Source organism: Penicillium citrinum (assembly GCF_028827155.1).
Source record: "Penicillium citrinum strain IBT 23319 chromosome Unknown utg000003l:1.0-4596430.0:1.0-4598250.0, whole genome shotgun sequence".
Lineage (NCBI taxonomy): Eukaryota > Fungi > Ascomycota > Eurotiomycetes > Eurotiales > Aspergillaceae > Penicillium > Penicillium citrinum.
The window spans coordinates 2,609,672-2,636,648 of NW_026622688.1; the positions used below are offsets into that span (position 1 = coordinate 2,609,672).

At 46.8% G+C, this 26,977-nt stretch overlaps 9 protein-coding genes across 9 annotated transcripts; 4 read left to right on the forward strand and 5 right to left on the reverse strand.

Moving 5' to 3' along the window:
• Positions 1-219: 219 nt before the first annotated feature.
• Positions 220-636, reverse strand: N7469_004186 (uncharacterized protein; the record flags this gene model as incomplete). The annotated part of the gene is made up of 1 exon (XM_056643106.1): positions 220-636. One exon carries the CDS (start codon positions 634-636, stop codon positions 220-222), a length of 417 nt encoding a protein of 138 aa, XP_056502518.1.
• A 662-nt stretch (positions 637-1,298) lies between these two features.
• On the reverse strand, positions 1,299-2,384 carry N7469_004187 (zinc-binding alcohol dehydrogenase family protein; the record flags this gene model as incomplete). The annotated part of the gene is made up of 1 exon (XM_056643107.1): positions 1,299-2,384. One exon carries the CDS (start codon positions 2,382-2,384, stop codon positions 1,299-1,301), a length of 1,086 nt encoding a protein of 361 aa, XP_056502519.1.
• A 1,119-nt stretch (positions 2,385-3,503) lies between these two features.
• Positions 3,504-5,325, forward strand: N7469_004188 (uncharacterized protein; the record flags this gene model as incomplete). Its single annotated transcript, XM_056643108.1, has 5 exons — positions 3,504-3,787; positions 4,406-4,654; positions 4,685-4,864; positions 4,935-5,119; positions 5,180-5,325. 5 exons carry the CDS (start codon positions 3,504-3,506, stop codon positions 5,323-5,325), a joined length of 1,044 nt encoding a protein of 347 aa, XP_056502520.1.
• Positions 5,326-7,572: 2,247 nt separating this feature from the next.
• On the forward strand, positions 7,573-9,374 carry N7469_004189 (uncharacterized protein; the record flags this gene model as incomplete). The annotated part of the gene is given in 5 exon segments (XM_056643109.1): positions 7,573-7,781; positions 7,925-7,996; positions 8,069-8,398; positions 8,470-9,090; positions 9,107-9,374. The coding sequence occupies 5 exon segments, from the start codon at positions 7,573-7,575 to the stop codon at positions 9,372-9,374; spliced, it is 1,500 nt and encodes a 499-aa protein (XP_056502521.1).
• Positions 9,375-10,086: 712 nt separating this feature from the next.
• On the forward strand, positions 10,087-10,763 carry N7469_004190 (actin-related protein 2/3 complex subunit 5 family protein; the record flags this gene model as incomplete). Its single annotated transcript, XM_056643110.1, has 2 exons — positions 10,087-10,445; positions 10,535-10,763. 2 exons carry the CDS (start codon positions 10,087-10,089, stop codon positions 10,761-10,763), a joined length of 588 nt encoding a protein of 195 aa, XP_056502522.1.
• Positions 10,764-10,998: 235 nt separating this feature from the next.
• N7469_004191 (uncharacterized protein) lies at positions 10,999-12,153 on the reverse strand (the record flags this gene model as incomplete). The annotated part of the gene is made up of 2 exons (XM_056643111.1): positions 10,999-11,841; positions 11,944-12,153. 2 exons carry the CDS (start codon positions 12,151-12,153, stop codon positions 10,999-11,001), a joined length of 1,053 nt encoding a protein of 350 aa, XP_056502523.1.
• Positions 12,154-12,778: 625 nt separating this feature from the next.
• On the forward strand, positions 12,779-14,735 carry N7469_004192 (putative dynactin Arp1 p62 subunit RO2; the record flags this gene model as incomplete). The annotated part of the gene is made up of 2 exons (XM_056643112.1): positions 12,779-13,182; positions 13,241-14,735. The coding sequence occupies 2 exons, from the start codon at positions 12,779-12,781 to the stop codon at positions 14,733-14,735; spliced, it is 1,899 nt and encodes a 632-aa protein (XP_056502524.1).
• A 373-nt stretch (positions 14,736-15,108) lies between these two features.
• N7469_004193 (40S ribosomal eS7 domain-containing protein) lies at positions 15,109-16,592 on the reverse strand (the record flags this gene model as incomplete). Its single annotated transcript, XM_056643113.1, has 4 exons — positions 15,109-15,657; positions 15,753-15,835; positions 16,158-16,433; positions 16,569-16,592. 4 exons carry the CDS (start codon positions 16,590-16,592, stop codon positions 15,294-15,296), a joined length of 747 nt encoding a protein of 248 aa, XP_056502525.1. The 3' UTR covers positions 15,109-15,293.
• Positions 16,593-16,770: 178 nt separating this feature from the next.
• N7469_004194 (Rab family GTPase) lies at positions 16,771-17,804 on the reverse strand (the record flags this gene model as incomplete). Its single annotated transcript, XM_056643114.1, has 3 exons — positions 16,771-17,402; positions 17,593-17,656; positions 17,721-17,804. 3 exons carry the CDS (start codon positions 17,802-17,804, stop codon positions 16,771-16,773), a joined length of 780 nt encoding a protein of 259 aa, XP_056502526.1.
• Positions 17,805-26,977: the final 9,173 nt, after the last annotated feature.

A 26,977-nucleotide genomic window follows, 5' to 3' on the forward strand; every position in this document is an offset into this window, starting at 1 on the left:
CACCACGGTTTCTTTCTTGCTACAATAAGGAAGAAGTTTCAAATAATGCAATTCATCGTCAATTCACGGGGCTATTCGATGATAATCTGTACCTATAATAAGACAAATATCTCCACATGGGGGTTATACCCAAAACCTTACCAATCGATGGGGTATCATGGAAGGTCGTCAAGGACGACGAAAACAGATCCCAGAAGGTTCACCTATTCACATCAATATTCATTCAATCAATTGGGAACCGGCCCTTGGTAGGGGAGGAGGGTTACCGAATTCCGGGTTGTTCCTAATTTCTCGCACAAGGTCATGGAGTTTTGTGGAGACATGAATTCCGCTGTCAATATGAAGCTGAAGGTACTCTGCCAGATGGCGAAGTTGATCAACCATGATGTTGGCCATGTTAATATCAGCGGGTGAAGGGCTGGCATTAGGGTCGTACATGACATTTCGAGTTGCTTGAATCTCATTGGCGATGGCGTGAAGCATATCTGCAGCTTCATCGTAGCGCATGGTTTCGCTGATGTCGACAAGGATAGGCTGGACTTCATCGATACGGCGAAGGGTGTCCTCGATGCGCATGGCAAAGATGGTTCTGGCAAAGTGGTCTCTGGGTGGTGGAGTGTCTTGATTTTTGGCCATTGTGATTATCTGTATGAGATGTCAGTTGGTTTGGAAATGAGTTGGGGGAAGTGTGGAAGGTAAGTTAGCTTGTAGAAGTGAATCGAGATTGTTTGCTGCAGTGAGTGGGTTGTTGTGAGTGTCGATTCACTGAGGGTCATTTCGAGGCCTTATATAATACTTCTGTGAGATTAAAATCTCTACGATGAGACTTGAGAATAAAGTAATTGATTGGAACAATAATACAAAGAAAGTATTGTATTTTTTAAGGTAGCTCAAAGATCATTGGTTCACAAATAGTCTTGTGTTGAGATGCTCCTTTGTTTGATCTGTATTGTCTTCGAGTTTTAATGCAAGTTAATACATCTTAAGATCTTCTGTCTCAAGTTCTACGAATACAAAAAAAATCTCAATCAATTGTCTTCTCCAAGTTCTCAAAGCAATCAATGCCTTTGTTGAATATTGGGGCTGATGTAGGAGTATGGCATTGATACGTCTCACCATTCACTACATGGTTGTATGTTCTAATGATTATGAATACCCACGATTGTCTGATAAGATTCAAGTCTCATTATTTTTTTATTTTTTTTACTTTATTTAAAATAGGTCATCCTGTCTGAGATCCAATTATCTAGCAATGAATACTACCGGCACATATTTGGTAACATGGATGATCTCCGGTGTTATGTCAAGTGCGCCACTAACTTTGTCCCCGACACCTGTCCCTGGCGAAGCATGTCGAGTCCTTTAGTCAGATTTCGTAATCCTGGATCAATGATCTTCAACGGTGGAGGCTTGAACCGCTTAGATGTTTCGTGGAATGTGGAATAAAAGCGACGCAGTGCTTCAGTATCGGATGGTACCTTGGGAAACTTTGGACCAAAGGGTGGAAGCCATTGAAACTCCAATCCGAAGACTGTATATCCCATTATGAATTCAATTGTCACTCCGTCGATAGTCGATTTCCCATTGTCCAGTAAGGTCACCACCTTTCCTTTGTTTTTCTGGACACATTTGGCGCAGAACTCAGTCGAGTTTCCTTCGGAGAAACAGTCCATTGCACGGTCCAGATTTGGATAGGCTTGAACGATCTTTTCGACAGACTCCGCGTCTCGATAATCGAAGACTTCATCTGCCCCATAACTTTTCACCAGGTCAAATGAGCGTGGAGATGCGGTTGCCACGACTTTCAAGCCCGCGAGTTTGGCAAGCTGAATGGAGTATATCCCTGCAGCTGTCGCGCCGGAATATATTAGAATTGGCGTATCCCCCCGCCCCTGTTGACCCTGATTCTTGTTTCCATCAATCCAGGGAACATCCAGTCGCGTGTTCAAAGCTAGCATCGCCGTAATTGCTGATACTCCAAATGTAGCCGCCTCCTCGTCGCTAACCTCAGGCGGAACTTTCCAAGCCAGATCTCCATTCGCCTTGAGATATTGGGCGAATGACCCACGATCCGGGTATAATCCACCATGAACCATACCGGCTATCCGGTCCCCAACCGCCCACCTTGTGGATGCTTTCTTCCCAACTTTCGCGACAGTCCCCGCAAAATCACAGCCGATGATCGATCCTCGTGGAGAGACAATGTCGACATGTTTGAAATCTGTAGGGTTGAGTGCGACACAGACTACCTGAACCAGAACTTCATCGTCTGATATCTCCGGAATGGGAATCGTTGCGATCTTCACTCCATCACCAGATGATTTGCCTCGAGCATAATTAGTAAGACGGCCCACAGTCGATCGATCCCCGATCAGCGCCTCCATTGACTTTGGGAGTTGGTCGGCCATATCAGCAGGTAAAGTAGGATATTAAGCAGATGTCCAGCTATAGCTGTCTTTTGTGGCCAACGGTGATGTATAAAACATGATGGATTGGGGGTGGATGATGTAATCGACTCCGGTGACAGACAGTTCCACCGCGCCGACGGAGTGTCTGTTGCACCGAACGTTGATCGTTGCTCGTTTTATGTGGAGATGTTCACAAATACTTGATCAATCGGATCTGCCAACCAGGTAAATTATGGAGATATTGATATTTTTCTGGAATTGATCAATTTTATATTGTAAATAGAACTATGACAAGGAATCGCAAAAAGGATAGTACAGTATATTCAAATGCGAAATCGACAAATGCGAAATCCACAAATCCGAACTAGAAAATTAGCGGGTAACCCTCCACTTCAACAGTGGACCTACTGCAGGTGGGCCTCTATTCCGTTTTTCCCCTTTTTTCATATAGCTTTATAGAACAACTAACATCTTTATCTGTTAAGAATAAAACAAATCAATTCAATCACCAGTAAGAACAGAGACCGATCTCTGAAGAATCTTCAAGAACTCATAATATTCGAGCGAAGTCATTCAACTGTTTTTCTATGTAGCCTCTTCTGATAGGAAACAAGGCTTATACAGGATCGAAGCACTACAAAATCCCCTGCTTCGAGGATCAGATATCTCATTGTTACGAATCCCGTGACAATGGCTTCCTCATTCAACTAAAACCTGGCCTCAGGCGTATATATATATATATATATATGGATGATGAAAGAGAAGTGTAAAAGAACCCAACGTAGAGTCTCGCCCCGAACAAAGGTAGAAACACCAAATCGTGACAGAAATAGAATAAAGGTTACAGTGTGGATGCAATTTAAATCATTGGGTCTTTTTTAGGGTAAAGATCTCAATGTTATTTATTCTACCTGGCTTCACGTACATTCAGAATGCAGGCTGCTGCCGGTTCTGTTTTCTTATTACATTACTAGTACTTTTGATTCTCACCATCTAGAGTCGACCCCTGAAAACAGATACTGATATCTAAAATAAGGCTTTGTTAACATCATTCATTCCATGAGTTTGAGCAACCTGTCCCCCTTTTCGACAATCATGCCGGATCTCATCAGTCAGCTTCGTTCGGTCATCCGTAACCTCGCCCATGTGGGCAACACAGGTGATATCAATGGCTCTTATACTGCTCTCACTCATATCTGTGAGATATTATCGATTATGCTGGATTCAAACCCTGAACTGAGCGCCGGTGAATTGGACTTCATTGATGAAACAATTGACATCATGAAAGATCAAATTGAATTGGTCAAAGATCAGCCTGAAGTTGCACATGATGCCATGGTTACTTCCACGAAACTTCTAGCTTTGCTCGTTGATTTAATGTAAGAGAGAAGAGAGATTCAGGAGCTAGCTTTGTATTCCTCTCTAGAACCCGAAGCGATCCAAGATATATGGAAGAACTTTTATAAGGCTGTAGACGAGTATGCTTCTGGGTCTGAGCATCCCGAAAGTATAAGAGAGATTTATGATAGTTTAATAGTCATTTCTATTCTTGATATTCAAGACGAAGGATTGATTTCTGAGAAGGAAGATCCTAGACAGTCTCCAAAGATCTGAGCGCTGGTTACAGAACTCACACGAGGTTTAATCAGGCTTCATAGATGTCGCTGTGAAACAGGTACCATCTGCGATTCACGTTAGCTACTAGTTACACTATTATTAGGTAGTATGAGGAGATTATGAGAATTTCATATTTCTGTCACACCCGAGGCACTTCCGATACCCAGTATGAGTTGGTACAGTAGTTTCCGAAATCAGTTTGACCCCAGACTCTTTCTACTTGATTCCACCTCAGTCCTGTATATTGAAAAAATAGTTTCGACTCTAAGGTCAGTCAGGAACTTGGCAGTGGAGCTGAGAAAAAGTCAATTACAATAATTGTATCAACTTACTTCTGTTCCGAATTCTCATCCGCCGTCACTAAGCCGGCTAAATGGGAGGCTCAAGGATCGTGGCGTGGAGATACGGCCATTCGACTTGAGTGGGCCTAAAGAACCGCTCGTTGAGGCTCTCCGTGATATCGACGTCCTCATCTCTGTTATCGCGGCCACCGACCAGAACGCCCAGATACCTCTGGCCACTGCGACGAAGAAGGCTCAGGTCAAGCGTTTTGTGCCATGTGCTTTTATCACCTTTGTGCCGCTGGGGAGGATGATGCTACGGGATTGGGTTAGTTCTCTGAGAATACAGTGGGTGGTATATGCTGATTTTTTCTACAGAAGGAGGATGTTTATAACCACATCAACCGCAATTCATCTCCCATACACCATCATCGACGTCGGCTGGTGGTACCAGATCGGCTACCCGCGCCTGCCGTCTGGCAAGATTGATTATGTCGCCATGGATGTACCGACCCTTGTTGGCGATGGTACGGTGCCGTCTGCACTGACTGATCTTCGGTACATTGGGAGATATGTCGCCAAGGTTGTGGCCAATGAATGAACGCTGAACAAATATGTTCTCGCGTAGAATTGAGGTCTGGATGGCCAACCGGGTGGTCGACGAGCTGGAGCGATTGAGCGGCGAAAAGAGCCCCCGCAAGTATCTCAACGAGAAGACGCTCCGAGAACGGGTCGAGACAGCTGCGGAACATTACGAGACAGATCTGAACCAGGCATTTCTGGAAGTCAGCGCCGAGTATATGCTATCCTGGGGTATCTAGCACGACAACACCCCCGACAATGCTAAGTATCTGGGTTATTTGACGTCGAAAGAGTTGTATCCAGACTTTCAGCCGATATCCTTCGTAAGCTACTTGCAAGGAGTCCTGGATGGCAAGGCAAAGCCCGTGCATGAGGATAACGAAGCTATTCGATCTCTCAGTTCCTCGTTGCGGGAGGCTCTAGATGGCAAGGTATAGAGAGTGTATGAGCATGACGAGGCCATTCCATCTTGTCGAGGAGATTGGATAGCCACCTATTCGGGTTTGTGGCGTGGATAAGTTTCCGAATTGTCGCAAATTATTGCGGATATTGATGATGGGCTGTTTGCTATATTTAGCCTGCTTAGCTACTTCAGATATAAGAAAATATCTGTTCTCGATTATATCACTAATGAGCGTAGGTCTTGAAGATGAGCATGTTGGAGCTATGTCATCTGCACTAACAACGACAAGCATACACTATACTTCTATATTGTATAGTCGATGTGAATTCCTCAATTGTCATACAGAAGGGAAGGATGAACTCGTATTCAGTTAATTTTATACGAATGACACCGATAACGGTACTGTAGACATATTGTAGAATTCATTGACTATTTAAAACCAGTCTGAGCCAAGGGACCTATAATAATAAATCAATCAGAGCTCGCAAACTAAGGAATTATTTTTCGGCAATCCAGTCGAAATAGGTTGGGGTCAAATTGATTTCGAAAAACTATTACACGCATGCTTCCAAGGTTTACTGGAGGACCTCCTTTCGGATTTTCAGCATTAAATCTCTTTCGGATCCCGTGTCGATAGGTAGTCTACTCGGGTCGTAGTACACCGTGGAACTGCCTTCTGCTTATGTGATGATAAGTGTTTTTAAGTGACGTGAAATACTTGTCTAGCATCTTCATAGCACTCCATTGATATAGGTTAATGTACAGAAATATAGCAATTGGCCGATTTATTGAGCGAAAAATCCATTTCAGACAGACTTAATTATTGCCCAGAACCGATCTCCAGGGCTTGGAAGCTGACGTGTCTGCATTAATAGTAGAATCCAGCAAATTTTTAAGAAGTAACACCTTCCGTATTCCCGAACGCCACCCAGGGGCACGCAGGTCTAGTTCTTTGAAACGAGATGCCATGTGGAGTCCAGGCCTGAATCATGTCCGCTGGTGGTTCCCCCTGATCTGGAGCTTCCAAAATATCTTCATCCTCGGGTGTGACGGCTAGAAGCAGTCATAGTAAGTTCCGACCATCTCACATGCCACCTCACCTATCCACATGGCGGTGAATTCGTCATCATAAGCTTTGCGGGGTGTGTCGAAAAAATTCCAGGTTCAGCTTGCGAGGGGTAATGGCTATATAGGAATGGAAAAGAGCTCAGACACAATTATAATTGTGTGATGAGCATGGCCTAATTGGAAGCTCCATCTACTACCAGTGAGACTTCGAAGTCTTCGAGATGGAGGTTGTAAGCAGAGATACTACTAGACAATGCCGACTTAAGATATTGCCTATTCTTAGCTTTTTTTTTTTAGAAGAGAAAAGAGGTAGCCTGGGAGCACGCCATCATGTGAACAATGCGTGAGCTTCGTCGATCTTGCGTAATGCAGATCAAGGCTCATTAAAAGGGTTTTGAGCTCGAGGATTGCGCGTAGACATTCTTTGTAGAAATGCGACGATCCACCCAGTGGAATGAATTACTTGCACAAAGCTCATTGGTTCCACTCGATCAATGCAATGAAGCAGAGATGCCGTGATTGATTCCGATCATAAAACTGGAAAAAAGCAGTCTATTATACTGCCTCTAGTCTGCTCCTTGGTGGAACCGTTTCATCATCAGTTGGAACACCCTGGATCTATCGCAGGGAGATCGGCACCGGATGGGGCCGCGGAAGCTACAAACAAGTCCCTTGTGGGACATTCTCCTGCATTGCCCTGCATAAATTGAAAAGCTTGGATCACAATTCATGGTTTGTCTCGACGTATTGATTGGCGACTGACGTTGCTTGAAAGCTTGGCCCGCGGATCCGAACAAAACTTAGTCATTTTCCGGTGGTTCAGGTCCATTTTTTAGATCGTGAGATAAATAGGGAAGTCCAGATTCTCGCGGGAGATCCACGGAGCTTCCATCTCTAAATACCCTAATTTGGTCTAGGGACATCCATGTTTGTATTCGGGAGGATGAGGATCCTGGCGATCCTTACGTTTGTGATCGCAATATTCATGTTTGTACCTGTGCCCGTGTCAGACACCAGCCGAATCATTCTTATATTTTGTACCTCAACTTTGCACGTCTATTCCAACTAATTATTCTTTTCAACTCTTTAAAAAAGATTTTTCATTCTGTTCAAAACTATTTCTTTTGGGATTCTTTGATTTCTGCTGTTGGCTTCTTGTCAATCTTTTCATTCTACCTACTCCATTCAGCATTCAATGTCCGCTTTCTATACCATGGAAGCCAGCTTAACGAATAGCCCTGATTGCCTGGTACCCTTCGAAAAAGGTCATTTGCACCTAGTCTTGGAGGACAATGGTCTAGAATTCACTCCAGATGGAGGATTCATCCGCTGGTCGGCCTCCAATAAAAAGCATCCACGCAACTGGCATATGCCTCGCAAGATCTATGATAGCAGCTTGATTATTTTTCTGGATTTTTTCACGTAAGTCTCTTGCCCACTGCTCAGATCACAAGGACGTCTTATTAATGTTTTGTCTCTCAAAGTACCGCCATTAGTACAGCCGGAGTAATTAGTCCTCATAGAGAATATCCCTCCTGTGGGAACAAAACTGACTGAGTATAGAGCGCCGCAGCTGATCGTGCTCAGCATGACTTTCAGATCCAACAGGAACTTTCTCTCTTTGTATTTGTTTCACTGTTCGTTCTATGGCCCCCATACTCCCTCTGGTAAACCAAGAGTTTTGCTAACCGCACCATCACCGCACGCAGATATTTAATCGGTCAATGTCTTGGGGGAATCATCTTTCCGTCCTTTTCAGAAGCTTTCGGTCGGAAACTATTATACATCATCAGTACTGGTCTGTACAGTATTTTTTGCGTGATTGTTGGTGTTGTGCCTTCACTTGCTGGCGTCGCCGTCGGCCGATTTTTCTCGGGCTTCTTGTCCGCTATTCCAACTATTGTTGTGGCCGGCAGCATTGAAGATTTGTATAATTCAAAGGACCGTATTTGGATGATATTCCTTTGGGCTATGGTTGCAAATATGGGTATGTGCGTGGGTCCGATCATCAGTACTTATCTTGCTGAACACTTGGGATGGTAAGTATAACTAGGCAAGTCATTTGCCTGACTTTGATAATCATTAAGGACTGACATTGACTATCTTTCAGGCAATGGGTGTTTCATTTCGCCGCTATAGTTACTGGTGTGGTATCATTTCTTCTCATCGGTATTCGCGAATCACGGCCTTCTATGATTCTTGGACGAGAAGTGGCCAAAATTCGCAATCAAACCGGTATCGACACTCTGAAAGCATTGAATCCTGATCACACACCCGATCTACGAACTTTTATGCGAGTTGCGCTTTTCCGACCCATTCAGCTGTTCTTTACTGAGCCTATCGTCTTTCTGGTCTCTATGATTAGTGCGATTGCATTCGCCATGGTCTATCTTTTCACTGAGGCTCTACCCCCAGTCTACCAGTCGATGGGCTTCTCTAATGGAACCTCAACACTTCCATTTTTGGCAATTTGCATCGGTCTAGTAGCGGGCTTCCTCACCCGTATCAAAGACTATCGGAAAATCACATCTGCTGAGGAGCAAAATCTCGTCCTAGAGCCAGAGGACAAACTCTTTGGGTTCTGTATTGGAGCACCTATGCTTGCTTGTGGGCTTTGGTGGTTTGCTTGGACCATTCCTCCAATCATTAACAACGTGCACTGGATTGTCTCAGCTATATCCTTGGTGCTCATTGGATTCTCACTGAACGAGTTCGATGCTGTGCTCGGGGGGTTACCTTGCAGACAGTTATTTGAGCTTTTCTGCAAGTGGCTTTGCGACACTAGCACTTCTGCGCTCACTTTTGTCTGCCGCTTTCCCATTATTTGCCTCGGATATGTTCGAAGGACTCGGTGCAAATGTAGCCGCGTCAATACTGGCGGGATTGGCTACTTTGTTCTGTATAGTTCCCCCATTGTTTACCAAGTACGGTAGGCAGATTCGAGCCCGCAGTAAGTTTGCTCGGTACAGTCTGCAAGTGTATCATGAAAACAGCGTTGAAAAAAGCGGACTCTGAGTCTATTCAAAAGTTGTGTTCGATTTATTTGCTAGAGCTTTGAAGCTCAAGTTGTTCCTTTAATATATTCAGATTGAGCTTTGATGCTTCTCCATGACGGAGGAAAACCCGTATACGGTGTCATGGGGATGAATACATTTGCTCTTAGTATTTAGCATCCAATAAAAAAAGTCTTTCGATTCCTGATTCTCACCTCCCTCTTGATAGTATATTACCTTATATAGGTAATATATAAAATTTTATCATCTCTCGTCCCCTTGCCAATATTAATTGTTGGAAGTATATCAAGCATCATAACAACTCTACTGTGTATAGCTGCCTCAGGCCGCAACACCCCAAATCCACCTCCACAGGCATCCAAACCCAGCTTCGTCACTCGTGGACACCTTCACTTTATTCTCCATTCCTCTCTAGTTCTTGTTCGAAATTGCACAGGACAATCAACGGCCTTCTGTCCCCCTAAATCTGAATTCAAGATCTATCTTACTGTCCCGCCCCCTTCTCTCTACCTACGTCCCGTGAGCAGTTGTCCTAACTACCCCCGAAACCTCCCCGCTCTTCTTCCTTGACATACCAAGACACCTTCGACGCACCCCGCCAGATATACAACCGCCCCTCAACACGCTTCTTAGGTCAACCGCAATTCCTCTAGAGGTCCAATCGCTATCCGATATACTTGGTCTCACTCCACGTATCAAAATAAATCGCCACAATGTCGCAAATCAATTACCGGACCATCAACATTGACCAGCTCGACCCGGAGTCGTCGGTCAACTTCCCCATGGAAACCCTTCTTCCTGCCACCCTGCCCCAACCCGAAACATCAAGTGATGCCGCCAACGTTGCTACCCAAGTGCGTCAACTGTTGCGCGGCGGAGACGCCGAGGGGGCACTTCGTACGGTCCTGGACACAGCGCCGCTCGGCGGCGACGAGGGTGCTAAGCAGGTGCATCTTGCTACTGTCACTGAGGTCCTGCAGGGTATTAGGCAAGGCGAGATGACCCGTGTCCTGGAGGGTGTTTGCGCCGGAGATGGCGGGGCAGAGCGTGCGGATTGCTTGATGAAATACCTGTATGTGTATTCAGCGGACGGACTGGTCCACTTCCCTTTGGACTCGTCTATCTCGTTTAGGCTTATGATAGTGTACTAATTTTGCACAGTTACAAGGGAATGTCTTCCACTGGTCCCAGCAGTGGATCTCAGTCGCCGCGCAGCAAGTCGGTTTCCCCACAGAGCACTGGTGGTTTCTCCCAGATTCAGGGTCGGAACTTGGGTGAAAGTGGTGGTGGTCAGCAAATGAGCGTTTTGCTGAACTGGCATGAGAAGCTGGTTGAGATCGCAGGCACTGGATCTATTGTGCGAGTCATGACCGACCGCCGGACGGTTTGAGCGGAAATATCCCTGAAGTTTCGTGTATTCTTTCTTGTTATTCTTGGTAGAGGTTTGATTGCATCTGATAAACATTTCTCTTTCTGTTGAACAGTCTTCCTCTTGTGTCGCCTCTTTAAGCGTAGCTGTTTTACAATTGATTTACTAAAACATTATCCCTGGGTCATCCTCCACTCTCCAATATTTCAATGCCTATGTCTCGCAACTTTCGAGCTCCCATCTTACAGCCAAGAATCTATCGCTTCTGGAAATCACCGCCACCTAGAATCTCAGTGAGATCTATTTCACCACTTCCGCGTTGAAGCGGTTGCGGCTGGTTCTTGTCCTCCTTCCATCCGATCATATAGATCATTCGGAACGTAGCTGGAATACCAGGCGAGCCCTCTTCCATATGTAGAGATCGGTAAATAGCCTCGTTGGCTAGTAAAACATCCCGCGACAAAGGCCCAGCCTCTCGATGCAAGATGGCGTTGCTCTCGCCCATAGACTGCAGGTCCTGCATGAGCGCAAACGTATCCGGAAATTCAACCACTATATCCTCAACGTCGACGGTGAGCATTTTGAACCCAGCACGGCTCAACAGACTACCCACGTCCTTCACATCTGCCAATGGTGACACATGCGGACTCACACCTCCGCGTCTCTCCATATCTGCCAGTTGGAGTGATCCCCGTAGCTCGTAGAGGGTATCACCGCCGAACATTGCCGCGATGAATGGGCAGTCTGGCTTGAGAATTGTATTGATTTGGTTGAGTAGGGCAGGGAGGTCGTTGATCCAATGGATGGACAATGATGACAAGACCGCATCAAAAGTATTCGGTTGGTAAGGTAGCGTCTCCAGGTCGGGGATCACTTCGCGATGGATGTCGATATCCTTGTTGAATGGGAAATCCTCGTCCCGGTGGAGAAGCGCTTTAGATGTTTCAACGCATGTTAATTTTGATATCCTTTCTGACAGCGGTGGAGTTGGTTGGCCTTCTGGCGCAGTCGTGTCAAGATTGGGAGTCGTCAGTGCTCGCGCAACATTACAGCTGTTTGCGCCTAGATCGAGAACGTGTGGAAACTCGCGCTTGATATCCTATTGGGGCGAGAAAGTCCAGACGTCAGCAAACCATCAGCTTCATCTCTCTACCTCTCTCTTCCAAGGATATGATAACCCTTCTCCTGCCGGGATTCTTACCAGCAAACGCTCGCATAACCGCATTGCGACTTCATCTTTCAAGTAGTCCACCTTCCGGCTCTCTTCCACGTTCATAGCCGCTCGTTCTTTCTGAAGGTGCTTGGTTTTTCGATTGAACACCTCCAGCATGGGATTGCCGGGTGTCTGGCTGGCATAAGTCCGAATGCTGGCGTTTGCCGCGAAGCACCGCCGCGGCACAGTGCGAAACATTTGCAAAGATATCATGGTGGCTAGATTCCTCGAATATGACGTGACCAAGCAATATATACAGCTTCCTTAGAACATATTGTGTATTGTACGAGGGGGAGGGATGGAGGTTGAGGTGAAAAGCGAAAAGTGGAGGGCGAATCTTAAATTTTGTCTGACGTCGATTGTTGTTGCGGAACCTCCGCAGCTTCTCTCCGCGAAAGCTCACCTCCGTCGCGCCCGCAATTGGGCTTCAACTCGATTTCTGCAAGAATTGAACTCTTGCAGAAGAAGCCATTAACAGAAGATCTTTTGCCTTTATCAGCTGTCTGGTTCGTCATAACGCCCTGAAAGCAGATTCTATTGCACCCCACGACATGCGTCGGCCGACCCAGGAGGGAGCCTCAAGAGCCGCAATCCCAAGGACATTGAGAGAACATGAGCTAATATCTGTATGGCTATAGATATCATAACTCGCTAAGCTGCTTCTCCTTTTACTAGGGAACAGTTGCTATTCGTGTCGGCCACCCCTATCCATAATTTACTTCAACCCCCGCCAACGCGAAGCATGACTTGACCGTGGAAGAAGTCATCATATGTACCATCTGCCTCTTTGCACAACAAGACCTATCACTCGAACTTCATAATCATGTCCTGTCCATTTCCTTATACTTACGTCTCGTGCCCCTGTGCCGATACACCTGTTCCCGACCCAGCCAGAAAGCGCAGATCCAGGGACTCGCCGCAGAAATCCCCTCCCGAGCGCACAAATGCTAGCCACCAAGACACAAAGGATGTGAAATCACCAGAAAATGCAGATAAGAGAGGTAACGAAGAAGAAGTTGGAGAGGACGAAGAAGAAGAGGAGCAAACATTCGATCCTAGGTCTCCTCGGTCCAACTTTTCACTGTATCCTCCTGAGCAGCTTCTCTACTGTGAAGACTGTCATCAAATTAAGTGCCCTCGATGTATAACAGAAGAGATTGTGAGCTGGTACTGCCCAAGCTGCTTATTTGAAACTCCAAGTAGCATGGTGAGAGGAGATACCAATAGGTGTGTACAGGTGCATACACCCTGGTTTAACCACCCCCGTTACTCACACACATAACAGATGCGGTCGAAACTGCTTCAATTGTCCAATCTGTACAGCACCTCTATCTGTCAGTACCATTGAGAATGTCACAGGTAATGGCAATCAGCAAGGGCCTTGGGTCCTTTCCTGCGGTTATTGTCTCTGGACAACGCTTGATATTGGCATCAAATTCGACAAGCCTACGAACATTCGCAACCAGCTACAGAAGATGACCGATTCTACAACCGGGCCAGCATTTGATACTCGATCAAGACAGGGATCACGGGCTTTTAGCGATCTCAAGTCGCCCCTCTCCAATCTTGCGTCTATTGATGAGCCAGCAAACATTAACGACGGTGGTAGAGAGCAATCGACATCAAAAGACGACCCGGCGGTCGAAGCTCATCTCGGTGCAGAAGCCCAATTCGCGGCTTTAAAAAACTTCTACCGCTCACAGATCTCTGAGACTTCGACGTCTCCGAATGATCCTTTGGGCTCAGACCTGGGGTTCTCGTCGCCCGGTGCTCTAAATCGATTGATGTCTTTGTATGCTTCATCATCCCGCCTGAGTGGACTATATGGTGGCAATAAAAAGCAGAAACCTAAGCCACCAGTCATGCGCGAAGCAATAAACGCTAGTGAGGGTCTCCGCGTTGCTCCAGAGAACGGAGACGCTGCCATCATTGAGCGACTTTCCTCTCCGGATTGCGGTTGGGATGGCGTTGCGTCGTTGAGCCAACGCACAGAGCAATCCCCTGATGTCCGGTTTTCCGACGAACTGTTACCATTGCCGGTGCTCCTTCGGACGAAGCGTGCTAAGCGGTGCAAGTCATGCAAGCATATCCTCGTAAAACCGGAGACGAAGCCGCAATCTACACGCTTCCGTATCCGCCTCATTGCTCTTAGCTACATTCCTCTTCCCACACTTCGTCCCCTTACTCTTCCTTCTTCTTCCCTGATTCCGAATCCAGCTCCAGATTTGAATGCTTTGGCGCCTTTGCGCCCCGTCCATGTGCTATTAACGTTGAAGAACCACATGTTTGACCCAGTGCGTATCACTCTCGCCACCCCGTCCGTTACGCCGGGCCGTGTCGCTAGTAAAGTGACTGTTCTTTGTCCTCAATTCGATATCGGACCGAACAGCGATGTCTGGGACGAGGCTTTACAAGGTGCATCTGCGCCAATCACGAGTGACCCTCGTCTCCGTGCTGCAGAAAAGGTCCCCGAGGCCGGTAAAGTATGGGATAAGGGCCGAAACTGGACTACAGTTGTGCTAGAGGTGATTCCTGGAACATTGCCTGGTTCAGAAGCCAATGATGGGAAAGAAGGGGCAGATGAGAATGAGCTTGCAATTGCTTCGCAGCAGGATGAAGATGTCCTGGAAATCCCGGTGTTTGTGCATATGGAATGGGACGCCGAGGCACAGCTTGAACAGCAGAACGTCGGCAGAGAAACTAAGCCAGATGATTTGGTTGCTCGGGAATTGGCCTACTGGATGGTACTTGGTGTTGGAAGGATCACGGCGTCACTGTAGGTGACAAGTCGGAGCACACCGTTGATATATTACTTACTTTTGCGCTCTGCTTTTCATACCCCATGTATTCAGTCTTAGTACATATTTGAACCAATGCTGTATATTGTTCTACGAGATTGCATCGATCCAAAGTAACACTTAGGCTACTACATGGTATGGGGGGAAATCCGAGAATCATGAATGAGATGAGACGACTTCTCCTGCCGTCATCCTCACTACCAGGAATCAACGGTGCAAACCCCATTCACAACTACGCAGGCATGTTTTGAAAATTCGGAATTGTTCGATTGGAATATTATCACATATCCCATCCCATCCTCATTAAAGAGAAACACGGCCCGGATGGAACTCAGCTCCGTTGCCTCGTCCAGTTATATGAAACAGAGGCCTTAAAACCATGCACCAGTCAATGGGGGGGCACATAACTCAAAAGAAAAACCCGTAATGCATTTTTTGGTTCTTTCACCCGTCATGTTCTCCTTGAATCTAGAGTGAGTCCGGACCTAGAGACAAATACACCTTCATTTCCTTCCCTCCCGCAAACAGCAAACGAGCAGCTTAGTACTCAGCACCGCTCTGGGGGAACTCGAAAACAACGGCGCGGCCGGTCAACCGACGGTAGACCTCGCCGTAGGCATCGAGACGGTGGTCAACACCACCCTTCTCCTTCTCATCCAGAACAACCTTCAGGGTCTTGGAGCCATCCTCCTTGGTGCGGGTGCGCTTGCCGACGATCTCGACGGGGTAGACGAGGTCGGACAGGATAGCCTCGTGGACAGCGGTCAGAGTGCGGGAACGAGGGCGCTTCTGAGTCTGGGTGGTGCGGGAGTTGACGGAGCGCTTGGGGCGGGGCAGAATACGGCGCTGAGCAACGAAGAGAACGTGACGGTCGGAGAACTTCTTCTCAAGCTCGCGGGTCAGACTGTTGGCGAAGGAAAAAAATCCATGTTAGTCCGATTGTTCCAGGCCCCGGCGGTAAGAAAAAAAAATTGTGGACATCTCCAGGTATCGTCTTACCGCTGCTGGATCTTGTGGAAGCCCTGGAGGAGAGGGACAGGGACGAAGATAACGATGGCCTTCTTGCCGTGGCCGACCTCAACCTGTTGTAGAAAGGAATATTAGCATTGCTGATGTGGTCGAACTCTCTGCGCACAAAAGTGTGGCGGGTAGAGAAAAAAAAATTCCAATTCAACAATTCCGGTCCAGACATCGAGGAAATTTTCGTATAGGTCGTTCTGTCTATATCGAGATAACCAAATCCATAATCGAATTGTGTTGAAACAAGCCCTGTTGCGAAATTGGTGCGATGCCACAAAGTGCACAAATATTTCCGTCTCTTTCCCCGATAAGACCACCACGACGAAATTCCCTTGCGATGCGATTCCAGAATGTTTCGATTGGCGTATAGAGAGCAGTTCTTACCTCGCGGGCAGAGACGAACTGCAGAGGACGAAGGGTGGCCTTCAGGTCCTGAGTGTTGCTCTCGAGGTCGAAGAGAGCGCCGGCAATCGCGTTCTCGAGCTCGGAGGGGCTCTGCCGGGAGGGCGAGTTGGTGGCAATCTTGTTGATGGCAGCCATGTTTGCGAGCGACGGGAGTGCTGCGAAGGTGCTGGTTTGAGGTCGGCGGAGAGGAGGTGGACTTCGCGTTCTCAAGAGTTGGGAATTTGCTGTGGGATCGGCGGCTTCGCTTAGGGTGCACTATTTCCAAATATGGACTAGTGTGCCTTCCACTTAGGGGATGGCGGGTCCCGTGACTGGCCTGCCCTCGGATGGCCTCTCATTGGCTGTTCATTGCTACAGTACTGTACATCAGTCCAGTATGTATTTACAAACAGTTGCTGGACGATATGATCTCATGGCATAAAACGGATATGTTCTACGTTTCTCCCAATATAATTGCAAAAACTCAATATTGCTATCGGCAAAAGGGATATAGAAGTGAACAATGAACGCATTGCTTAATAGCAATGAAGCAAGTAGAACGGGAGACGCCTGTACCCATGAGAAAATTTGCAAGGTGATTTCAAAAATACGATCAACAAGCGCAGCCTTCCTTTGCTGTCGCCGCACTTCGGTCACCAAGATTGACCCGCGAGTCCTCTCCTGACCGACCTCCCAGCGCAGTCTGTCCGGTGCCGGCACCACCACGCCCGGTCTTCAAGCTGCTCTCAGGGATGGCATTGGCGATAGCAGTGAAAACGTCAACCACATTAGCTCCGGTTTTAGCACTGGTCTCAAAGAACAAAAGACCCTCCTCATCGGCATATGAGCTTGCCTCACGGGTCGACACTTTCCGGGGATCCCCAGAGACTGTATCCTGTTCCTCACCCTCGCCGGCAGCATTCTCTCCATCACCATTGGCGGGCTCACTCTCGGCCTCGGCTGCAGCCGCGGCGGAAGCATCACCACCATCGTTGGTCAAGTCCAGCTTGTTACCGACGAGAGCAATGACAATTCCGGGGCTCGCTTGGCGCTGGAGCTCGGCCACCCAATGCTTCGCTTTTGTCAGGGACGAAGGCTTGGTGACATCGTAGACCACAAGAGCTGCTTGCGCATTACGGTAATACATCGGTGCGAGAGAGGCAAATCGTTCTTGGCCTGCGGTATCCCAGATCTCAAACTTAATTGTGCGCGTAGGAAGCGAGCATTTCTGTGTCAAGAAGGCAGCTATACTATGACGTTAGCCGGGCGTTCCGAGACCCTATGTGATGGCGTTCAAAATTTCGGTGGTCGTCTTGAGAGTCCGACTAAAAGCCATACTTTGCAGAGCGCAGCGTCTTTGATAAGACAGTCTCTTGCAAAGTATGCGACTAGCCTTCCTTTCAGGTCAAAGCAGTAACCAGGGAGTTTTCCTTACCGCCAATAGTGGGCTCCTTATTCTCTTGAAAATCATTGTTGACAAATCGAAGGACAAGTGAAGACTATAATTGAAATGATGAATCGTCAGCTATTGATCCTTACGGAGTGAGAGAGTGACAGCTGTACCTTGCCAACGGCAGCCTCGCCTAGCAAAACCAGCTTCACGCTGCTGCTCGGCTTTGGAGCATTTGCGCCGGCAGACTCGGACATGGTTGAGACTATAATATATGACGTGAAATTGACAGATGACCAAGATTAGGTCGTCGTGCAGAGAGCGGCGCCTGACAAACAGTTGATCAGGCAGACGTATTGAACTGGCGGACTTTGTTGCGACACCGATAGTCGGTATCCAGGGGTTTCTATATGTATGAGATGGCTTGAAGCAAAAAGGCTTGGTTTTTCAAACTGGTGGGATGAGTTGAAGCTCGATGTCGCAATCCACGAGGAAGCAGGAGGTCTTGAGGTGGAGGTCGATGATGATGGTTGACATCTTGTTTCGGTTTAGCGCGATCCGTACTTCGGCAGGTCACGGGATCCGGGTTTGGGGGTTTGAAGTATACATGAAAGGATTCATTTTCCTATTCATTTGAATTGGTAGGTACAAAATGTTTATTTTCTGTAAATTAATTCAAATAGGTGGTTGCCTTTCCCTAAGGTCATGCAAGTATATATCTGCAAGAGCAAAAGTAAGGTCACCTTTGCTCCCGGCTCCAGGTGTCACAGAGCCGCTTTTTATATTTCGACCAATCTTGGAGCCCGATTATTGCCAATGGCCATATTCCTTGAACCATGACCACCTGGTTAGATATTTCCCTGCGGAAGACAGATAATTCATTAATTTAGTGCTTTGCTCAGAAGAAATAGTACTCAAGTATATTCCTGAAACTTTCACTACTAAATTCATACCCCCGCACTGAGATTTATGCATTGTGATGTATTTCCATGCCCTAATAGTATACCCAGTCTTAAAGTGTGATTGAGAATGAAGATTAGGTATGTCCCATGTCGACATACGTCTGAAACTACTGATTTAAGGTTGAATTCTTTTAGCTAGATACCTTACTAAAGTAGGCTGGAGTTGAAACCGAGCCCTCGGTTTCAACTGATAAAATGCAGACCTGGAGGTCTGCATTTCTCGGCAAGGCTGACTCGGAGGCGCATTCAGTACATAGATGACACGGCGAGTCGAGCCGACCGCTGGGACAAGGAAAGTATGAATATTGGCTGCCAAGAGCTAATTCATTTCAAAAAGAGGAATCGAAGTCACTCAAAAGCTCCGCATTGATATATATATAGATGTCGACCAATTACGATTGAGTTGCGTACTGAGATTTTTTTTAAGTAGTACAGTCTGGCTGGAAATTAGGTCCTGGAGATAAACTATATACAATGCTACGGTAAGAACAATATTCATTCCTTTAGAGATCGCCAATATCTATTTAGCGGTCTGGGGAAAACACCTTGGGGAAGTGAATTTTATTCATATGCGCCACGATGATTCACAGACCAGTGCCCAACGAATATGCAAGATGATGTCGGGCGCCAGTGGGACACCAGTCGGGGCCGGGGCTCAACTGCCGATGCATCAACAGGCGCTCGGTTCGAAAATCAGCCTGCTGGTTCCTGCTCGGCATTAGTCCTCAAGCAAATCTGCCCGACGCTCAGTCTATACCGCCCGAATTGTTGCTGTCAAGTCCGAGCGATATGACATTTGGGCTACACGAACTTACCCGTGCTATTCAAGGCTGGGACAACTTGAAGGTGGAACAATTCTTTTTTTAAGTCTTAGTCTCGTATCGGAGGTCTAGACCATGATATGCACGTGTAGCCCTAACCCACAAGTGCAAGTTGAATCAATAGAGTCATGCATTGAGCGTGAAGTAATATACAGGCGTGACTATCCCAAAATACAATACACGAGTATATAAGAAAATGAATAAGAATAGCTCAATAGATATTTCCGAGGCAATAACCTTGCTATTGCAACCGTGAGGTCCGAAGGTCTAAGTCTTCTGGTATCAGTCCATGCATCCCATGCAGTAAATTCCGTCCCATCTATGCCATAACGCCGTGGGAAGAATCGAGAAAAACAAATCAGATAACCACAGGACAGCAATAAGACAAATGAAAACAAAACAAAAAAGAGAGAAAAAGCACTTTTGATAGATCGAAGTGATGTCATCTCGGTTGTCGTAAAAGAAGAAAGAGGAGAATTAGGTGCGGAAGTAAAGTAGAGGTGAAGGTATCCGAGATAACGAGAAAGTCGCATATGCGAAGACGAGAAGAAGAAACCGAATAAGTGTCGACGCTGATAATCAGAACCCGATGCAGAATCAAAGAAATTAAAAAGGGTATAATGTGGTCGCGCAAAGCCAGTGGCGAATCAACAGTAAAAATTTCACCGAAAGGTTCGAAAAAAAGTCACAGAGCGAAAATAGTGTTACAAATGTCTGCGGCTAGCTCGTCAGTCTTGATGCCCAAAACGAGGCGGGTGCATTAGGGTACTCACCGAAAGAGAAGTAAACTCCAAACGTAGAGACATCAAAACCCCAGGAACCATAGGCGCCTGACAAATTGAAAACATAAGCGGAAAGTAAGATGTGTGTGTGTGCCGATTGAGAGTGTAATGGCAAGTGATTTATTTGGGTGGTGGGGGAGGAGCACCAGGCTTCTTGACACCGGTTGTATCATAGGCGCCTCGTCCCATGTTGAACGCTGAGAGGTCTCGAAGAATCATATTGAGATCTGCGGAAGCAATCATTGTCAGAATGAGTTGGCGATGGAAATGGTGACAATAGAAATAGCAATAGTAATAACAAGACGATTGCAACTAAGTCTTTGCGAATGCGACTTGCAGGGTTAAGAATGGGATAGAATAACTCACCAGGTAAACACCACCAACGGTTCTTATATAGTAGTTATTTCTTTCTCGGCCGGAGAATCGCTAAGCAAACGAACTCCCAATCCACCCCCCGTAGCAAAAAATAACCCCAAAAAAATCGAAAAGGACCGAGTCTAGACAGGGACAGGCAGTGCAGTCGATGGATGTGGAGGCAGTCAAGATCGGAAGACGGATCCTTTTTAAAAGTAGACCTGACCGCAACTGGAGCAATGCGGGCACCAGCAGATTGTAGGGCAGGAATGTGAGAACTGAGAAACCGACAAATAGAGAACAGGCGAATGTCTGGTTTTAGAGGTGTCGACAAGTCGTTGCAGCTTGCTCTTTATTTGGGCTCCACCGCAAGATCGCGTCAATCGGATTGATTGCCCTCGAGGAAACGATAAGTTGGCAAGAAATCAAATAATAATGCAAAAAAACCCCAAATCAAATCAAAAAATAGGAAGAAGATTCTCTTCAAAAAGATAGGCGCGAGGGTGGCTGCAGAAGAAAGGCCATGAAATCGCGATCTGAACCAGGAAAACGGCTTAGAAGGGATATGAAGCCAAGTCGGCAAGGGAGACCCTGGAAAGGAGAAAGCCGCGGAACTGTGGCCCGGTAGATCCGGTTGTAAACCAGAAGGATGGAATCGCAAGGGAGAAGGGAGAAGACAGGGCGGGTAGGGAGGAAGCGGGTTTATTATGATCGCAGGGAGGAAAGATGACGATTAGATATTGTTGGATACAGTAGAAGGTTCAAGTATGCGAGCAAGAAGTGGAAAGGGAAAAAGTCCGGAGGGAAGAGATAATTATAAGGCGAAATAATCTTAGGGTACATAAACAGGGGTGTTAGCGATTGCGTATGTAGATATAGTACGAATGAAAGAAGAAAAAAAAAAAGGAATAAAAAAGAAAGAAAAAAAAGGGTATTTCAAAAAAGAGTAATAAAAGCAAAAAAAAAGACTGAGATAGGATGATCTTCTGTCTTGCTTTTTCTGGAATAAAAAATGATTAAATGGACTCATCCTAAAAAGGAATAAATCTAAATAATAAAATACATTGACGGGAGAAGGGGGTATGTATCAGTAGGAGAAAAAAAAAAAGCCGGACTACGTAAAATCAATAAATCGAAATTACTTAAAAACTAACACGATTAAAAAAAATCCCAAAAAATAATCAAAGAGGAAATTAAATTAATACATACCATATCATAAGCTTATGGACCCCCGATTTCTTTGTTTAGTAGCGGCTCCCGCAGAGTCCCTTTTGGCTCCAAAGAACAGGAACCCCCTTTCTGCGTTCTCCAACGTCTGCTAAAGCCGGTAGTGTTGCAGTAGCGTCAGCGCAAATCGAGGACTGATTGTCTTACTATGTATTTGATAGTACCATTTAATACCAGTGCCATTGGTGACCTTTGATCCATCACAATCACAAATTCGATCGTGGATCTATCCAGTTTGAATTATCCTCTTCCCACACCCCCTTGATCTTCAATGGATGTTTGCTGCCGCTCTCCCCGGCCCAACAGACGAAAGTACCGTGCAGCGCAGGGCGCAGAGATTTTCGACAGAGATCATTATCACCCTGATCCAGATGAATTTCTGGTTTTTTTTTCTCCACTAGGAAGGGGAAGCTAGGAACCGAATCTCCGGGCTGACCTCCTCTTGCATAAGTGGAGAAGGGGGAGCAGCCGCAGGAACAGAAACGGATCCATCCGAACAGAACATCGGGACTCGCGTGGTCGGGGCTCCATACGGACAGATGGCCTCGCTTCCTACTGGATGAATATTGCTCACTAGTCTTCTCAACCTTTTCAACCCTAATGCCAGGGGTCCCTGGGGGGGAGGGGAACGCTGGCATATGATGCCTAGGCAGAGGTAGGTTACCAGCAAGATGGCTGACGAGATGTGTAAACTGTACTCCGTATGTATTAACTATTTCGTACTATGTATCCTAGGATGTACCGAGTAGAGGACGGGATCGTCCCCTAGCCAACCTAACATTTAACTATGTGTTCCATAATGGGTTGTACAATGTACACATGGATAGTTAGTTGGTTACCATGGTGTCTACATATGCAAAGTACGTTTTGCTCGACTTAGCCAAAGATTCATCTGTCAAGTAATCAAGACCAGACATTCGGCTTGCGAGGTGGTTCTCCGTGCAAGAGTCTAGTGTTTTGGTTTCCAGTCGATCAAGTTCAACACATCACAAGGAAAATCACAGGCCAAACCCTTCAGCCATAACTTGTGGTCGCAAACAAAAGGCCGAGACAGTTATTCGTGAATGATAGATGAAGAAGAGTCTCGGAAGCTTAGCTGTGATTTCCCTCCCCAATCGCTTGTCGCTTCACTTCCCCCTTGGGCGCGTTCCGTCGCAGATATCTCTAAACAAAGCCAATCGACATCAGAGTTTCCTCCCTGATCACGCCCTACGTTGCTACTGAGTGTGATATGGTAATCTGCTGTCTCATATTCCGAGCCTGTCTCTCCTCTTACTTCAGTTCAATCTCTTTCTTTCTAGCTACCTAGATTTCTCTTTCTTCTTCTACCTAGTTTTCTCAAAATCGATCGAGCCGAGCTGGCTCCATCATAGGGGGTGGGCCCAAAGCCGAAAGGACCCATCATGGCTGAAGGATTGATGAATCAGAGTAGGCTATGAGTCCACTCCCGGTCTCGGTTACGTATGAACATTCTTCTCGCCTTCTAGCCTTTCTACTTTCCCGGGGGTATGGCTCATGGGTACATACGGAGGATCCGTATGAACTGTATGGTCAATACACAGAAGTTTAGCCGTAAATTCTCCATGGAAACATTCTGGACTCCTTCTTTCTCTGTCCAGGAACAACAGAAAACTGTTACAACACCCAGCTCCACCCTATGTCTGTCCTACCTTGGCAGCATTACATACAGAGACAATTTCACTTTCATAGATTCTACATCGCAATTGTATAGTACCTTTGATTCCTCTCACTCATAAAATCATACATCAGCAGCTCTGTCCAATGTTTACCCACTGATTTACTCCGTACTCCGTTAGTATTTCCCCGTTAGTATAAATTAAGGGTGCAGCTGACGCAAATCACAGATTTTGCCACACTGGAGCCGCGCCGTCTATCCAGCCACAATCCTTTCCCCCAGTGGAATGGTGCGACGGGACAGATCAGGTCGCTGAGTCGTTGCGTCAAATCAAACACGCCAGCTGTCCCTTCAAGCTCCCATTTGTTTCTTTGTATGTTTGTACCCCTGATTTTCAGTAATATCCTCTAGACAGCTAGGTTCGAAAGCTCTCTTCCAATTATACTATCTACTACTACAGTAGATTCAAATTCATCGGGGAAAACTTGAGCTACTGTACTCTCAAATTGGAGCAATCTATTGAAATCGGGACTGGTGATCGACCGCGGAATGTGCCCCGGGGCCGTTAGCGAGATCGAGAATACTGTGCTCGTGAAACTCCGGAGCAACCTCTCTCCCCACGGAAGTCAATAGCGAATGTGATGTCCCATGCCTTTCCTTCTTTTGGTCTTTTTTATTGCTGTTTACCTTTGCTAGTATGTTCACTCGTGTTGCCCCAGCCCGCTGACGGGGTCCTCTTCTCACTGGCAACCCCCGTCCAACACCATTTCCTATTCGTGACGATGGAGACCAAAATGCCCAAATGAATGGCTCTGGGGGGATGGTAACGATGATCCCCTGTGGGGCCCACGCGGTAGAAACGCCCCAAATAATGGACCCGATGGTATTTACGTTGCACTAGGGCGACTGGATGCGGGCACAGCACGCATTTCCGTCGGGGACTTTGTACGAAAAAAGAGTAGTCGTGGAAATTTTACAGACTCCGTACAGAAAACAGATTACAGGAAAACGAGCTTCCTCTTCGTCCATGGTGGATCCAGGAACTGGGGAAAGGTCTCCATCTTCGGGAAGACTCCATCGCTTTTACGGGCTAGAATGACGCTAGAAAGAATGAACAGTAAATTCCAATATATTTGAACAAATGAAAAGTCAGAATTAGACGGAAGACCCAATTGTATTTATGATCGCCCGATTAGGAAGGCTTCTCTATCTTAAACAAACTTGAACCAGCTACAGATCCTTTCGGTCTCTTCCTCCGTGCTCCCCGTAATAAGTACCTTTTTTACACGCAACCTCCAAGGTTGAAATCCCCTTGCAACGTTGTATACAAACTAGTACGGTCAAGGTTTCCAGCAAATGAGAGCTACGATTCTCCGACAGAGCCTAACGGCCCGTCCTTTGATCCAGGGTTCTGGTTCCGTTGGTTCCTCGGGTTGCTAGGTATTCTGCCGAGCCGATCCTGTCGGATGAGCTCGCCACAAGCGGGTTCCTGGATATGTCTCCAGAATGCGGCTCGATGCATTAGTTCTTCCGTGGAAACAAAGTTTAGCTGGATTGCATGAACCAGACTGTACTGTCGTTTCTTCTGTTTTCATGTCTATGGAGTCTGAACCTGAATCCACCGCATCACAGATAATCATCGTTGGGGATAAAAGAAAGTACAGAGTACACATCGTATTTTTGATATTTCTTTGATAGATACATACATATGCCAGTATGTACAGTACAGTACAGTAGAAATCCGTGGTCTCAATTTTCCGATCGACATATCAGACATACTTGTACTCCGTACTGTAGACAGCACTCCCGCAGATGCAGCCTTCCTGCAGAGTGGCGCTGGTCCAGGGCCAACTGGAAGCAAAGAAGCACAGCCGGAGCCGCCTTACAGACGATGAGAACCACCAAGCAGGGGAGGAGAAGACTAGAGCGGGTCCCTTTTTTGGATCTTCTTTATTCTGACAGCCGTCGATCGATATGTCAATCCCTTAAAATGCGGCCGTTTTACTTTCCTCATTGTTTGTCCAAACCGGGTCATTTGTCCAACCGTTACGAAGGTGTCTCTTAAGGTGGTGTAGGCATTTGTACTAGCTAGGGCTGCGCGGAAGTGAGAAGCCGGACGATCCTAGCGAGGATTTTCCTTGAAATTCAGCTCCATCAACAGAAGTATTCTGGAACATGTGGACATGACTAGATCCACCATGTCCACCCAAGTCCACCTTCTCCCTCCACTCTCGCCGGGCCTGGAGCGTACATGTCTGTAAAGAGTATTCCGTTGTGCTCCGCAGCGGTAATAGTGAGAGGCAAGTGATGGACAAGAGTACGGATGACAAGAAAAAGAAGAAGATCCTGCGTGCACCCGAGGTTCTGGAACCTATGGCTTTATGATCCACGATGCATCTGTACAGTACAGTACTTTGTACGGAGTACAAGCTACTCCGTAAATAGCAGGTTGGTAAAGTGGAGGCGCACTTGCGGAACTCTTGTCTCTTCTGTCTGCTACAGTATACAGTAGCCTATTGTACTGGAGTACTTAGCTCATAGAATACTACGTACTTCTTTCCATAATGTGTTTACTATTTATGCAACTTGTTGAATCGCTGTCAACCACTCATCCAAAAGTCCCTTCCCCTTTACTTCTCAAGTTTCATCTATGTCATATGGATCTTTTCGCTAGCTGATATCATCGGAGAACCGCACTGCGGCGAGACCCGCGATGGGGAGAAATCCTTTCTTTGCGCGCCAATCTCCGTCAAACCAGCCGGATATCATCCGGTGGAAATGGGTGGTTCCATCACGGGAAAACGAGTGACAGCCTCCAATCCTGTCTAGTACTTACTATATCGGTAAGCTCGCAGCTGCTAAGTCAAGCATGTCGATACCTGCTGTACTGTGTACTATGTACAAGAATACTGTAATGAGGATCGCTAGTTATCCACTGCCGCCCCAACACCCACCACGTCGGATTCGATCGTTCATCCTTTACCTCCCTGCCGGGTCAGCCGCCCCTGACTTTGGCACTTCCACACTCTCCAGATCATTTCGCCCTAAGGTGCAGTGACGCAGGCGTCCATTCTCGAGGTGCATATGGGGAGGGAAGGCCGTACCTGGTACATCCGTACTGTATATCAGCTCTAAATCAAGCCATACACAATACAATCTGGACACACTTCAGGCCATTGTGACCCACCGCAAAAACTAGACAAGAGCCAGAGAGGGTCCGGCTTCCTCGTCAGGGGTTCCGCGACCAGTTCAAAGCCAACGCCTGATGTTTCCATCCCACTAGCGCCCGTCAGTGGAGATTCCACAGCTTTCAGATGTGCGCCTCCGGGAAAAATGCGAGGTTGGGGACAGAAAAGCGTATCCCCCTTCCCCTTGTGATCAAGGAAAAAGAAAAGAAGTGGCTGTCGCGACAGATCGATCTCACTCGTTACGCCGCAAATGCATCATGACACACCACAATACATATGCAAAGCACGACACTTTCGTGCTGCATTGCAGTGTCGATCTATACTTGAGATCACCACTCCGTACGGAGTACAGTATGTATGTAGTACAAGTCGGGGGACTCCGTATATATCCACTGTGTTGGGTCACCTACATACAACATTTGACTAAAAATTGACATACATGTTGCACTCGATTGAGTAC